At 41.4% G+C, this 15034-nt stretch overlaps 2 protein-coding genes across 2 annotated transcripts in view; one reads left to right on the top strand and one right to left on the bottom strand.

Moving 5' to 3' along the window:
- The window catches only part of MED12L (mediator complex subunit 12L), a gene marked incomplete at its 5' end in the record, with an annotated part of 132282 nt that overhangs the window by 95626 nt on the left and 21622 nt on the right, over nt 1-15034 (bottom strand). Inside the window, 5 exons of the mRNA XM_084292392.1 lie at nt 4802-4978; nt 6003-6107; nt 7294-7508; nt 9636-9762; nt 10911-11042. Of these exons, the coding sequence (XP_084148518.1) occupies nt 4802-4978; nt 6003-6107; nt 7294-7508; nt 9636-9762; nt 10911-11042 (756 nt within the window). The remainder of the gene's footprint in view (nt 1-4801; nt 4979-6002; nt 6108-7293; nt 7509-9635; nt 9763-10910; nt 11043-15034) is intronic.
- Nucleotides 447-3016, top strand: GPR171 (G protein-coupled receptor 171; the record flags this gene model as incomplete). Its single annotated transcript, XM_084292091.1, has 2 exons — nt 447-560; nt 1987-3016. The coding sequence occupies exon 2, from the start codon at nt 2036-2038 to the stop codon at nt 3014-3016; it is 981 nt and encodes a 326-aa protein (XP_084148217.1). The 5' UTR covers nt 447-560; nt 1987-2035.

Below are 15034 nucleotides of genomic sequence, written 5' to 3' on the forward strand. Positions count from 1 at the left end.
GAGTGAAAATGTCACTGCCTTCAGGTCTGCAGATATCAACAAGTTTAAGGGACTATTCACCATCAGCTCTCTAATGCAGACAGAGAAAGCAACTGTGACCGTCTTCCTTACACTCCAAAAGCCACAAACGCACGCTCCAAACTGCGGCTCTCCTTGCCACGGGTCCCAGGGCTGCGCTCTCCCGGCTCGTCCCGCAGCACCCTTCTGCCACCACTCTGGGCACAGCACCCGGCCACGGCCACGGGCAGGGAGCTGCCGCCTGCCCCGACGCCCGCACTAGAGAAAGGAAGCAACAAAGGCACCCCTGGGTTGTTCCACGAACACTTACGTCTTTCTGACACCTCTCTTCTAGGTAACTTCCACGTGGTTTAGCTATTTGAATGCTGGTTTTAATTGCGTCAATCAGCACATTTAAAAACCACAGACGCATTCAAAAAACACCAGTAGAGGCAGCAAGGGGAAAAGATTAACATGCTATTGGACTATGAGCAAACAGTCGCAGAGAGACACCGAGCATTAATAGCCTGATGCCCCGGAGACCCCAGAGAGCAGTAAGCCAGGTATGTGCTTTCAGCCTTTGTTCCAGTCTCCCTAGTCTATGTAAATATACAGCTTGAGATCAGCTCTGCCAACCGCATCGAAAGTCAGGTTCGAGCACTCAGCTCTCCAGCCCGTGCTCCACCCGCAGGCAGCGTTACTTGGCAGCGGCCATGCTGTACGCCTGCAGGCTCAAATCCCAGCCCGTTTCGGGGTTCAGCCCGCGGGGCTGCCCGTCGGCAGGCACGATGCCACCCCCGAGCCTGGCAGAGGCCGCACCGTGAGCACAGCAGACCCCAGACCCCCGCGCGGGAGCAGAGCATCAAGCCCAGCGGGCCAGAGAGCGCTGCCTGCCCCTCACCTGCACTGCGCACACCAAAACTTCACACGATTCTGTTCTGGGTTTTAGGACAATAGAGGCCACCTGCAGAAAGCTAATTACAAGGCACAAACTACTTTTTTCCTCTATTTTAAACCACTGGAGTGTTTGTAATCATTTGTGCTTATGTAAACTGTAACAGAAATTACCATACATCTGGATACGTATTTTACAGCAGAAAATAAATACGCAGATGCAGTAGTTCACTTGTATGTTAATATCTGAAACAATACAGTGAAATATAAAGTGTTGCAGTTTTAGGCTATGCAAGACATAAATGCATTGTTCTTAGTTCCAGGAAATGCTAACAAACATACCTCCATCCCAGCTGACATTCTGGGCAGCACTCAGGCAGCAGAGCAAACCAAAACAGAACTTGGCTGGGGAGTAGTAGATTTAGTTTTTAAAAAAAAAAAATACCACCATAATTTTCTACTTTTCTTCCCAATAATTTCTACTGAGCCTAAAAATGATGTAGGCAAAATTATTTAATAGCTACTTCTTTCAAATAAGCTTTTTCTAAAGGTGTCATTAAAATATGCAGTTAATTTACCCTCTGTTCAAGTAGGAAGAGAGACAGCAATTGGCAAAAACTTAGAACTGCTGAGAACAGTTTGGTCATCTGGCTAACACTTCTGCATATCAGTTTGACAGTATATTAACTTCAAAACTCCTCATACACTTTTTTTTTTTTAGCGAGACTGCTACAAACATTACTAGTTTTAGATGTAGTTCAAACTGTTCCAGAGTTACAAAGGTTACAGCAATGATTATTAATCAGATGCTTAAACAGATTAGCAGCTTTCTTTTTGTATTTTTTTTGAAGCAAGCATACAAGACTGCTCTCGTAAAAATTTTTCTCAGAAGTCTATATGCTGTCATGAACAAATCCTCGTACATTTCTAGACATTTCTGATAACAACAAAGCTCTCAAACATCTGCGAAGTAGCATGAATAGTGAGAAAAATATTTCTTCCTGACTGCATTTTTTTTCATGAAATTATTCAAGCAAAATTCTCAAATAACTACTACTGTTGGTCAGGAAAAGTTGACGTCTTGTTTTTTTGTAGGTTCTTGATATCTCCTGACAACAAAACCAACGCGCACAAGAAGTTTACCATGTCAAACGTTTCGCAATGCTATATCAAAACAGAAATGGAACCTTTCACCTATTTTTACTACTTAATTTTTCTAATGGGTTTTCTGGGGAGTTGTTTTGCACTATGGGCATTCACACAAAAAGGTCAAAAACAGAAGTGCATGAGCATCTACTTAACTAACCTCTTAACGGCAGACTTTCTGTTGACATTGGCATTGCCAGTGAAGATAATTGTTGACCTAGGAGTTGCGTCCTGGAAACTGAGAATATTCCATTGTCAAGTTACAGCCTGTTTCATCTACCTGAACATGTATTTATCAATTATATTCTTGGGATTTGTGAGCATGGATCGTTGCCTTCAGCTAATGCACAGTTGTAAGATCTACCGCATTCAAGAGCCTGGATTTGCCAAGATGTTGTCTGCAGTTGTATGGACAATGGTTCTCCTTATAACAGTGCCCAACATGGCTATTCCAATAAAAACCATTGAAGAAAGGCCCAATGCAGGGTGCATTGATTTCAAAACAAAATTTGGAAGAGACTGGCACGTGTTTACAAATTTTGTATGTACAGCAATATTCCTGAACTTTTCAGCTGTGATACTGATTTCCAATTTCCTTGTTGTTAGACAACTCTACAGAAACAAATACAGTGAGAGTTACGCGAATGTGAAGAAGGCCCTGATCAACATACTGCTTGTAACAGCAGGCTACATACTGTGTTTTGTTCCATACCACATCGTTCGCATTCCCTACACTTTGAGCCAGAATGATGCCATAACCAACTGCTCTCTGAAGCAAACGCTCTTTCAAGCAAAAGAATCTACCTTGCTGTTTGCAGTATCAAACCTCTGTTTTGACCCTATTCTGTATTATCACCTTTCCAATTCATTCAAATTGAAAGTTACTGAGACTTTCATAGCACCCAAAGAGACAAAGGCTTTCACAGATGAAGAGACAGAACACAGAAACAAACAGCAGGTGCAGACATACGGATTCTGAACTACGTGGAAACTGTGTGCAAGTACAGGATATAAACAGTGACTGTGCTATTGGAAGCATGGCTACCAGGATCAACAACACTGGTGTTGGCAGAAGGAAAAAACTTGAATAACAGTAACAATTGCTTTGTTATACATTTACATGGTAGGTCTGAACTAGAAGAACGTTTGATACTGCTTTTCAGAAATATTTCCATGTACCAGTGACAACCTATGAAGAATCAGCAACATTTCAGAATAATTTTTTTCATACTCAAATATACATTCTAATTATTTACGGTAAACACCTGAACTCACCCTAAGTAAAATATTGCATACTACATTAAATGACTTGGTGCAATGAAGTAAAGATATTTTTTTTAAAGAGGAATTCATTACCTGCACAGCTCTTCATAGATAAAATTAACCTAAAAGCGTTTTTAAGAGTATTACTTATTCTGGAAAGCAATTTTAAGCTGAACTGTTTAGAAAATAGTGTATTCGCTTACATTTCACCTGCAGTTTTCATAAATAAAATAAATTTATTGTTCTTATCAACTTCCACTGCCTTCCTTTGCTGCTACTTCAATGAGTATGAAAAAAAAGCTAACAACACATTATTACAGAAAATTCAAGGAAATTTTAAAATGAAAATACAAAATAAGCATAAATATACAGTGCTCTCTTAGCTTGTTGTATTTATAACAATGTATAAAGCAGATGTATAAAGCAGCAACTAAGTGTATTAATAATGTATTTTACAAACACTTAAAAAAATGCATATATAAAATAGTCAATAATTAAAGTCAAAAATCAATTTAGATAGGCAAAGCCTAACTACCTGGATTAGCTTCATCTGTAAACCAAAAATATTTCAGAAACAAAAACAATCAATTTACATTTTTCAAATCCTTAAAATGTGCAAAATATAAATTAAACTTTAAGCAAGCACTCAAAACTGGCCGTAACAGAAACATCTCACTCAGTATTCTCCTAACAACAATTCATCTGCAACGACTCATAACTCAAACTCTGTAGAGGAGGAAAATTAAAGCAAAGAAAACTGTGGTTATCACATCATACACTCAGCTGACACTTCCTTTACTGGTAGGATTTAATACTGTTAAAAAGTTATCGCTGTTTCAAAATAACCATCATCACCACCAAGCAGATACATTCTAGTTCCAGGATTCTTCAGTATTTGGGCGCTTTTTCCAGTGGAGTTGAAAACATGACAAAAATAAATAAATGAATAAATAAAAAACAACCAAACGAGGGTTTGATATCTAGAATGTTAATCATGGGGCTTTATTCAGTTCCCAACAGCTCACAAATAGAATAACAGCAGCAGACAAAAATCCATACTGCAAACAACAGGGAGTGGGTGGGAGGAATCAACACCATTCCACCCCTTACATTCCAGAGCTTCTCCCTTCGGATATGCTGCTATTCATCCATTTGTCCAACTATCGAATTTTCTTTTTAGCAAAGTTTCATTAAACCCCGGAACACGGTGTTTGCAATGTGGTACTTGTCTCCTTACTCTAGTAAGTCAGCATATATTATTATGCCTCTTACGCATTTTTCCAGTTAACGTCCTCTGGATAAAATAAAGATTCCTGTATGCTGTACTAAAGCCATCCTGCAGCACACAACACGTGCACATGGGCAGAAATAGCCTCATGTGAGCCACCTGGAAGCCCTTCAGACAAAGGTCACTCAGCTCTCTATGCAGTGAGTTCTTTCTTTAAACGCTTTGCCATCACATCAGGCAGTACCATTACGCGCACAAAGAGAATACACTCACCAGTGGTATAGGGAAATGCGTTGCGTATTGCAAGTGGCGAAGGAGGTCATAATTGGATGGAAAAATCAGTTCTCTGAGTCTTTCCCTCTTCACCGACTTCTCACTGGTAACTGAAATTCTTCTGTCTAAAGAAGAGTTCATATTCTCACAAGACTCCCCAGGCATCGGAGAAAAAATCTAAGTCATGTAAAACAAACATTTAAGATAAGTGTAACCTCTAACTTCTGAAATTCATCAATTCCAGAGATACAATTTTGTTCTTGCTTACTTAACTTTACAAATATTTGAGTGTTTTTTCAAAGACAGACAAAGCAAGGGAAACGGTAATCTAGCCTGAAATATAATCAGATACGTACATGTTATATCTCTGTGCATAGCTCACTGTTGCTAGACAAGTTTTAAACTAGCAGTATTCAGTCAGGAAAAGAAAGCATATTACAATTCAGAGCAATTTCCACACTTATGCTGTTGTGACATGGAAAATACAATGAGACAGTCCGGTGATTGAGGGAACAGAATGAGAAGGGTGAAGTGGAATGTGGCAGAAGACAAGAGACATTGTAGGCAGGCATGGATATGCGTGAAGCCATCAATATGACAGATGTTAGGAGAAAACAGGGGTCTCAATATCCTGCAACTGGATATGCACCAACAGGTCTGAGCACAGGAGTCCATGCAATGCAGAACGAGGACCAATGCAAAGGAAGAAACTAGGAGATTCAAGAGTAATCCAGAATCAGGCTAACAGTTAGGAAAAGAAGAGGAGGAAACAGACTTGGAAGACAGAGCAAAGACAGAAGAGTCACTTGAAAAGCAAAAGGTATCAATTGGGGCCCCTCAATGTTAAAGACGTGGGTGTATCTGCATATTTCTTCATGCTTAACTGTACTCTGAATATGCTGGGGAGCAGAGGAAAGCAAAGAAGAGAGGATAGTGTGTGCATATGTGTGTTTACGTGCACATGCGTGCACGTGGACAGCTAGGGGACACACAGTAAAGCAATGCAGTTGTCACACAGCAGAGATGTACAGAAAGAAGGTCATGCACCGCCAGAATGCATCAGGCACTGGCTCCAAATGACACTGGCTGTTGATGGAAGAAGCGAGGTGGTGCTAGGGGCACAGAGAGGCGTTCTCAGTGACAACAGCAAGCAGCAGACACAGGCATCGAAGGCATGCAGAAAGTTGAAAGTTAAACCTACTGGAAATTCCGAACCAAAATCTGCCTTAAAGTCACTCTTGTCTACATCATCAAAAATACTAGTGGTTCCTGAGTCAATGCCCATATGTTCCATAATACTATGATCCTAATAATTGTCGGAGAGAAAAACAAGCATCAGTTACATTTTATTGAAGACCTATTCGACTGATCACAGGTAAACGCGAGCATTCCACCTATAAGAATCAAGGAAAAAGTACTGATGGTAGGAAGTTTTCAGGTAACTATTTTTAAATATTTATGAAAACCTTGATTCACAAAAGTGAATTTCAATCTCAAGCCTAAATCCACAAAAGGATAGAAAAGAGCAGGAGCTGAAGGGGAAACAAAACTTCAGTATATCTCCACGTGCAGTTCTGCTCCCAACGATACCTATAAAACAGGAGGCAGACTCTTGCACCTGCCCCAGATTTATTTGCTGTTTTGTTGTACCATGAAAAGCAACTTGGAGAAACCCCCTACATCTTAGCACAGATTTGGCCACGAGACCTGCAAAATAGATGTACACATGAAATGAAAAATAAATGAGCGAACACTTTAGCTGGCCACAAGCTCCACAAGGACTGTGTAGCAGAACAACAGGCTGCATCTTATCACACAAGTACAAATGTGGTCCATGGACTGGATTTTAAAGTCATCTTCCTCTTCAATTCATTTTAGAAAAGATTAAGAACTGCTCATCTGACGGAAGACTCAGGATTGCACATGGACTGTGCATGTTGGAATCATGAGGTTTCACTTTATGCTCGTCAGTTCATGGCTGTTCAGCACACAGTAAGCTCCTCATATCTGCAAGCAGATTATCAGGCTGGGAACTGTTCATAGCCGCACATCCCGCACAACACAGGGCAGTGGGGCTTACCCCAGGCTTACTGGTGATTCCACCTGTTTAAAGCTCTCTCTACTCTTCACTAAAGCACACCTGCAAGTAAGTTTTTCCACTGGTAAATTCAGAAGCCTACATTATATCTTTTAGTTTGTCCTGAGTTACTCAGATCACTAGAGAACTGACAGCTCAGCACATTAGCACCAAAACTGCGAAACTTAAGTTACATACAAAAGTGAAGCCAACAAATCACTTTCAGTTTTCTCTAAGTGAGAGAGATAAAGAGATAGATTGAAAAAAAAAAAAAAAAAAGTAAAAACAGAAGAAAGAAAAAAAAAAAAAAAAAAAAACACCAAAAACTCACATCTGAAATAGTAATGCTTTAGTGAAAAACCTACATTTTATGAAACTGAGTACCAAACATGGGGGAAATAACATGAAGCATTACCTCCATTTTCATGTCATGATCCTTAGAATAGTGTTCATCCACAGTTTCCCCATTAGGTGAACGTGATCTAGCAGTTGCAGTGATTGACAAGTCTCCACGTGATATTAAAGTGCACATGTACGCATCATGGGAGAAAACATCATGTCGAGTGAATTCAGAAAACAGCAGCACCAAATTCACAAACTCTGTCTTCTCATGATCACTATTTGGGTCAGCTATTCAAAAACCAAAAAAAAAGGACTGTAATTTCAACATATAAATATCTGTTTCTCAGCTACCCAACTCACAAACCCCTGCAAATTCATTTTAAAGTTCTAGAGGCCTGATAAAAGTGTCTCAGCCATCCCGGACAGATTTATCATTGCCTCTGCAGAATGAATCACTTCCCAAGTAGTGACATACAACCTGCACGTTTGCTCAAGGCACACGATGGACCTCCGACAGCAGTGGATGCCAGAGCATCCTACACTATCCACATACTGCAGCTGGGCAGGTCAGCAGTTAAGCACAATGTTCTGGCGTTTATTTATTCGATTTGTCTTTGAAATAAGTGAAAAGAAAAAAGGGGGGAAAGAGGGCATGGACGTTCCTTGTGTGCTGAAAATTTAAGTTTATTGTGAAGCTTTGGATTATAAACAGACAATCCAGTGACTGTACTTCTCCAAAATGTTGTTACTAGGGTAAATATTACTGTCTTGTCTACAGTGCTTTTGTATTCCTAATACAAAAGTTTTTAAAGTATTTTCAAAGAATTTATTCTGTGTACTTTATTTTAACTAATAATTGTGTTCACACACATCAGGAAAAAGCTTGTTTAAAGAATTGCATGTTATTTTGCCAACGACAAAGCAAAGTCTAGAGAAATATAATTTTTAAATTAAGTTTTCATTTGCCACAGCTATATTTAATTTTACTAGTTCCATAACAAAGGAAGGTTTGCAATATTGCAGTTACCAGAAAATAGCTCTATACCACAACAACTACTTAGCAATAAAAACCTCCGGCTACAAAACTACCAAATCTAAATCATCAACATGCACTTACAGCAAATTACGCAATACAAGCTCAAATTAATTCAATATATAACAATTTCTACTTAGAATTGTCATTTGTTGTCAAACTAGCAGGCAATTTGCAGATAAACAATAAGACCTAGATTAGTCTTTCCCCCACGTATGGTAAACAGAGACATTCTTTTGATTTTCACCCTAACACACTATCCTCTCATGTTTGTTGAAACTCCCATTACACTGCAGTATACGAGTTGCAGCAGTACGCCCAAGAACACACCAGTTCTAAGTTAGAACTCTTCTCTGCAAACCTTACCCATCCTGAACTGCCCACCAAGATGCACGGAAAGGCACAACAAGAGCATCACACAAACACCCCCACACACTAAGTGATTTGCCCTCAGTCAAAATATAGCAGTCTCATGCTTTTCATTTTTGGAGACAAAGAATCTCAACCACCATAAAAACAATATCACACAACAAAACTATTCTGGTCTTCTAAAATAACAAGGAATATTTCAAGCAAAGAAAACGTTCCCCAGCTATTCTCCATATACTGTCTCGCAGAGCTACCCATGTGAAGAAAGATGATACCATATTTGAAACAAGGAAATCAGAAACACAAGTCTAAATAACAAAAATAGTTTGGATGGTTTTGTAAAACTTGGGTCACCAATGACACGAAAATAGAGCAACACCAATACTCCAGAGTCTGTAACAGATTTTTTAAGAATTTTCTCCTTTTTCGGATGTTGAGAGTTCTCAATATCATGTTTCAAACTACTTAAAATCCCCCTCAATTTAAGAGCACCAAAAAATAAAAATAAAAACATTAACAAGTACCAGAAACACGAGGTACAATATCAGACAGTTTTATTACACCAATACATTTCTTAGAGCAACCTACAATGGACAAAGATTCTTTTTTTTTTTTCAGCCCACCTATTTGCCACCTAACAGCTTTCGGTTTCAACACTTGTGCACAATATTCAAGTCAGTCACTTTGAACGTGGATTTGTCAAAAAGAGGCAAGTGTTTGGTCTTAATTATGCATGTAGTGTAAGTAATTTCCCTAAATCTTTTACAGCCTAAACAGAAATAAACATTGTTTCTTCCAAATTTACTTTCGTGGAGAAAAAAAAAAAAAAAAAAAAAAATCACAGAAAAATCCTATAACAAGGTAAGAAATTCCAAAAATAAATACATAAGAAAATCAAGCTGGTCATCACAGAAACTGCAAAACACCTGCTACAACAAAACAGTGACTTCAGCAGCCAGAGAGCAGACAGTCATTTCTGACCCACTTTGGAATACGAGTTAGTTAATACTCACATAATGAGGGAGCCTGTGTGTCTAAAAACCTCAGCAGGACATTCTGAAAAACGGGAAGACTGGAACCTGTCAAGGAGGCTGAAGACAGAGATTCCTTTTCATCTAGGACTTCAGATTCACCACATCTCTGCACAGTTAAATACATAAAACAGCATGTATCCACACACAAACACAGCCGGTGTTCCCACAATTTGCAAGTGAGGCAGGTGTATGTGGGATTGCTTCCTACCTCTCCATAAAATGCAGACTCGCTCTAGAATGACACTTTTCTCCCATTACCCCAGTTAGGTTATTACTGAAGTGTTTTATTCACTTTGGATTACTTATTGAAAAGGAATACCTCTCACACGTACCATCACCTGCAATGGCACAATTTCATATAAGAACAACAACAAATTAAGATCCAGAACTTCCTTGACCGAAGTGAAGACAAAAGGTAACTCCTCTCGTCTGTGTCAGTGACAAGAAGCATAGCAACAGGCAGGGCGAACACCTCGGCCGCGTGTGCCGGGGCGGGAGGCAGCAGCAGCACGCCAACTCCCTTCCCCCCGCAGTGGTTTGTGGCGAGGCGAGGACGATGCGAAAGCCTCGCACAGCCCGGCTGCAGAGGCTGCTCCGTGCAGGGCTGCGGGGTGCTGACAGCCCAGGGACCTGCAGCAAGGCTGTGGCTGACACAGCGCCCCGTGCACGCTGAAGTGCAGGGCTGGAACGTCAGGGAAGCATCGTCAGCTCCTGCAAGCTGCAACAGGACCACTACAGACAGACAACTGCTTACATCAAAGACATCACTGTCGTGTTTTGCCTCTCCAGTGAAACTATTATCATTTCCCCTGACAATGAATGCAGTTCTACAGAACGCAAGATGAAAATTGCACTCAAGTTTTGCCTCAAAATGGTCTTTGTTTTGGAGCCATCCTCAAGTCCTCCAAGCAGGCACGCACCCACCTGTGTGCAGGGGAGATGCATGCACCACTTTTCAAGGAACTCCAGGTACAGTGGCATCCATTTATTTGGACAAGTAGCTCACAGAAGTAAAACAGTTCAAACAAAGAGGCATAAAACCACTCTAAGGCTGTAATTTCTTACCTAAGTAGACAGCTTTTTCATTTTATCTAGAATATAAAAACTGTAAATGATAACAAAATCTCCAGTGTTCCAAATGCAGTCAAACTTACTTTGTATTGAAAAGAGTAGAGATTAAAGTGATTTTCCTTTAGAAATATCTTTCTTTTTAAGCATACTGCTTATGCTATTCTAGAAGTAGAAAGAACTTACTTCTGCTTCAATTTCTGCTTGTCTCTTCTCCAGGAGTTTGGCTACAGCCATGGCCCTGTGCTTACCAGACCTTTTACAGCTTACAGCCCATTCACAGAGTAGAGTTACCACAGCTTCGTCGTTCGGGGCTACCTGTTCAGTGCAAGAACAAAAAGAAAACCATTTCACCTACACATCCAACAGGCTTATTTATGAGCAAGCAGCTTTCAGCAAGGGGTGTTCTGAGGGAGGGAAAAAGCTGCTGTTTTTTTTCTTTACTACTAATGGATGCAGAAGGTTGTTTCATTCATATTTTCTAATTAAACATAACCTAGAAGCAGAGGGAGCAGAAGAAGAGGGAAGTTCCAATTTTCACACTGCTGCTACTCAAATCAAAACTGTCTTTTATCATAGCGTTACTTCACAAAACAGTAAAGGGTAAAATAGGAAAAGCATATCCCACAAAGCCTCTCAACCAAAATAACCACACAGAATTTGTGTTCTTTATAACAATTCTTCCAAACCTCCTCCACTTCCAGACCATGAATAGCACACCACCGACTCATACCAAGACAAAACAAAACCAAACCCACCAACTCCGGAGGTGTGAGGATCAAATAACCAAGGTCAAAAAACTCCCAACCAAAAAGCTCAACTTACTTCTGACCCGTACATGCCTAACAGGCCTTTTAAGAACAGTCTTTAGAAAATCCCCCCTTACCAAGTAAGAGCTATGCTATACATTATGTTTGTATCTTTTGCATGTTTATCAAATCCCTGTTTGCACTAACTACCTACATTTTCGAAGTATTTTTCTAGTGTGCTACCGAACTGGATCTGCTGAACTTCCTCACTCCTGCCCAACCTCGCTACTATATCTGAACATCGAACACAAGTAAGACCTGCAAAATAAATAGATGTGATTTCTCCCCTCCTCCAGGATTAGTGGAAACTACCTTTACAGATAAGCATTAGAAAGGCTAAATGTAGCTTCCCCAGAAAGTAGAAACTTTTTATATAGCAATTAAGAATTACAGGCTCCCAAGCATGAAAGTTACTGCTCCAAAGCTTTGCAATCTTGCTCCTCAAAAACACAAAAATGCAATAATATGCCAAAACACAAGTGGGGTACACATGGATACATGTACACACATCATACACACACATTTCCTGAAATGCATTTCAATGGCCCAACAGGAGACACTAAATGACGAGGGCGTGGGCAATGGAGGGCAGAAGGGGAATGCTTCTCTCCAACCCGAGCGAAGCCACGCAGCAATGCCACCTCTGCTGTGGCTAGATGCAGTTGGCTGACAACCAAAGTACGGACACTGTGCATTTTCAAAAGGTCTGATCTCCACACTGGCTTCTTTCCCTTTCTGCCAACAACAGACAGCACACCGCCAACAAAGAAGTGCATCTGTGCCCCAAGCAGACACCACCTGCGAGGGCTGCCCATTCCCTGAGGCTTGTGGCACCCCAAGGAGGGCAGCACAGGACCTGCCCCCTTCCTCCCCCTTCCTTCCTTACAGGGGACTGCACTTGGAAATGACAAAGAAGCTTATTTTCTTGAGTGAGGAACAGGTGATGCTCCTAGGACCAAATCTGTTCAGAAAAGTAGGCCAGGAGAGCCTTCAAGAGCTGAGGCAATGGGGTAGGGGCACAAATGCTGCAGGTCTGAGCTCCCTGGGCTGGGGCAACAGAGAAGGGGACAAGAGACTCCAAAGGGAGGCTTACACAGGGTTCTGTTGAAGGTAAAACGGCTACGGCAGTGATCTTACACGTTTTTGTTCTGGCCTAAAAAAATGACTTGAGTTCTTTGGTGAAACATCAAATCCTAGGAGAGGAAAGCCAGCAGTTATTTACCCTTCGAGAGAAACAAGGGTGCTGTTCCTCCAAGGAAAACACGCAGCACAAACACTGCCAGCACACAGCACTAAAGCACACATACCTGCGTGCACACATCAGTATTTCCCTCAGACACTGTCAGTGAGCCAGGAGAGCCAGTCTGTTGCCCAGCTAACCTCACTGCTGCACTCAGCAGCATTTAGTGCTGCAAGGCGAAGCCACCAGGGCTGGTGCTCGGTGAGCTGACCGCTCCCACTGCACGAGGGAGCAGCTCGCTTACAGCTAAGCCCATGGTAAAGCTGGAAGATACTTCAATTTTTTCAAGAAATGCTACGAACTCTTACTTCTGCATAATACTGCAATGTGTCTGTATTAAAGTTACATTAAAAGAAATTAATAATGGATGGATGTTTGTGCACTTCACAAGAAAATAGCGTGAAATTACTCTGGTCATGATAGCATTGAGGTCTACACAAATTAAGTACAGATTAATTCTTTGTCTGTTCTACCTGAACGTCAGATTTTGCTGAAGGACTGACCTGTTTCAAGTGACAAACTGATTTATTTCCCAAACAACAAGAGGCAGACAGCCCTACAGTTCAGAAAGTACAGTCAATTCATTCGGTTTCTAAGTGAGTCATCAGCTAACACTGATATTTACTAGCGCAGGAATATAAAAAAGAATCCCTAATTCTGTGCCTGTAAAAAGCAGAACTCCGTTTTCAGAGATGGCTGACAGGTCAGATGGCTAGAACTGATTATTCACGTTAAAAAATCACAGTGCGAATTCTCCAGTTTCATGTACACAGAGAACACATGGAGATGTTTATCCATCTAAGAATTTCAACCACACAACTTTTAAGCACCTAAAAACAGTAGGTTTGGTTCTCAGGAACTGACATGTTCAGCAATAAAAAAAAGGCTATCTGAGTACAGGTAACTATTTCAACCCCATCAGACTTTGTTTGGTCAATATACCATCACCAGAACTACTCACACACATCAAGCTCTTGCAACATGGGACAAGTGCAGCAGCTGAGAAAAGTAATGTTGAAGTGTCTAACCATCAAACACTTCTATCTGCTTTACAATGAAAATAACAAATGTATTTTACGGCTGTATCAAGTCCCTGCAATGTAAAGAATTATCCAGGAAACCTCACAGTAAGCAAGCCTCTCACACACAGGCAGAGGTGAGACTTTCCTAAGCAGCCCTCAGCTCAGCTGCATCAAAAAGGGAAGTGCTGGAACGTCCAGTGCTGGAAACTCCTGTGCTGGGCGCCCGCTGCTCTGCTGAGCACAGCCCGTGGTTTGCTGCTCCCAGGAGCCGGGGCCGCAGCAGCCTGTGATGCTGCTGAGCACGCATGGGGAGCTCTCGCTTCCTGCCCCCTGTGCGGCAGCTTCACTGCTCGGCTTCCTTCCTCCTGATGCTGCCTCGCGATAGCTTACCTCATGATTTCCTCCCCTCTGATGCTATAAATGTTTACTTACACGACAAGAATGCAAGTGAGTAACACCTCTTAATAACAACCAGCTTCTGGATTCATCTAATTTGGGACTTTGTATCTGCAGATGTTCCAGCCTGGAAAAGCGCAGACCACATTTCAGGAGGGCTCAAACTATTGCCTTAAAGAGCAGCAGTGAGATCACACTTGCACCCTTAAAGCTTCAGGGGCAGGAAAGCAGTGAGATCAGGTCACATGTTGCTCGGTGACTGCATTTTTTTGTAGGGAGGACTCAAGATGTGACAGGGCACAGAACAGACGCGGGCAGGTGAGACCTGGATCTCTGAGCCGCAGGAGGGAACTCTCCCACAGACAAGGCCCTTTCTTCAAAATTCCCAAACCTCTCACCATTCCTAGTGAGACAAAAACACTGCAAGGTGGCATCAGACAGCAGAGATTAACTACGTGTGGCAGCACGCACCTTCCAAGCACGATTTCAACAAGTTTAGGCACCTCGCTCACAACCGGGGCAACTTGCCCAACAGAAGTCCGCATGAGAGGCCTTAAAGCAACACCTGTACTCCGGGAGCCTTTTTATTGCTGCAAATGTCAGTTCCCGAGAACCGTACCTACTGTTTTAGGCACATAGAAGCTGTGTGGTGGAAAACATCTCACTCACAAATTCGTTGTTTAGCTATTCTGGGTCTTATAGTTATGACTTAAAATAGCTGCAACTTTCTGAAAGTCGTTAGTCAAGCCTTTTCAAAGAAAACCAAAAGGTCTCACCTCCACCAGTTTATACGTAGAGCAGAAGGTGGGCGAAGATGAGCAGAGTTACTTGTTTAAAAAAAAA

This window comes from Netta rufina (genome assembly GCF_964035555.1).
Source record: "Netta rufina genome assembly, chromosome: 9".
NCBI classification, from domain to species: domain Eukaryota; kingdom Metazoa; phylum Chordata; class Aves; order Anseriformes; family Anatidae; genus Netta; species Netta rufina.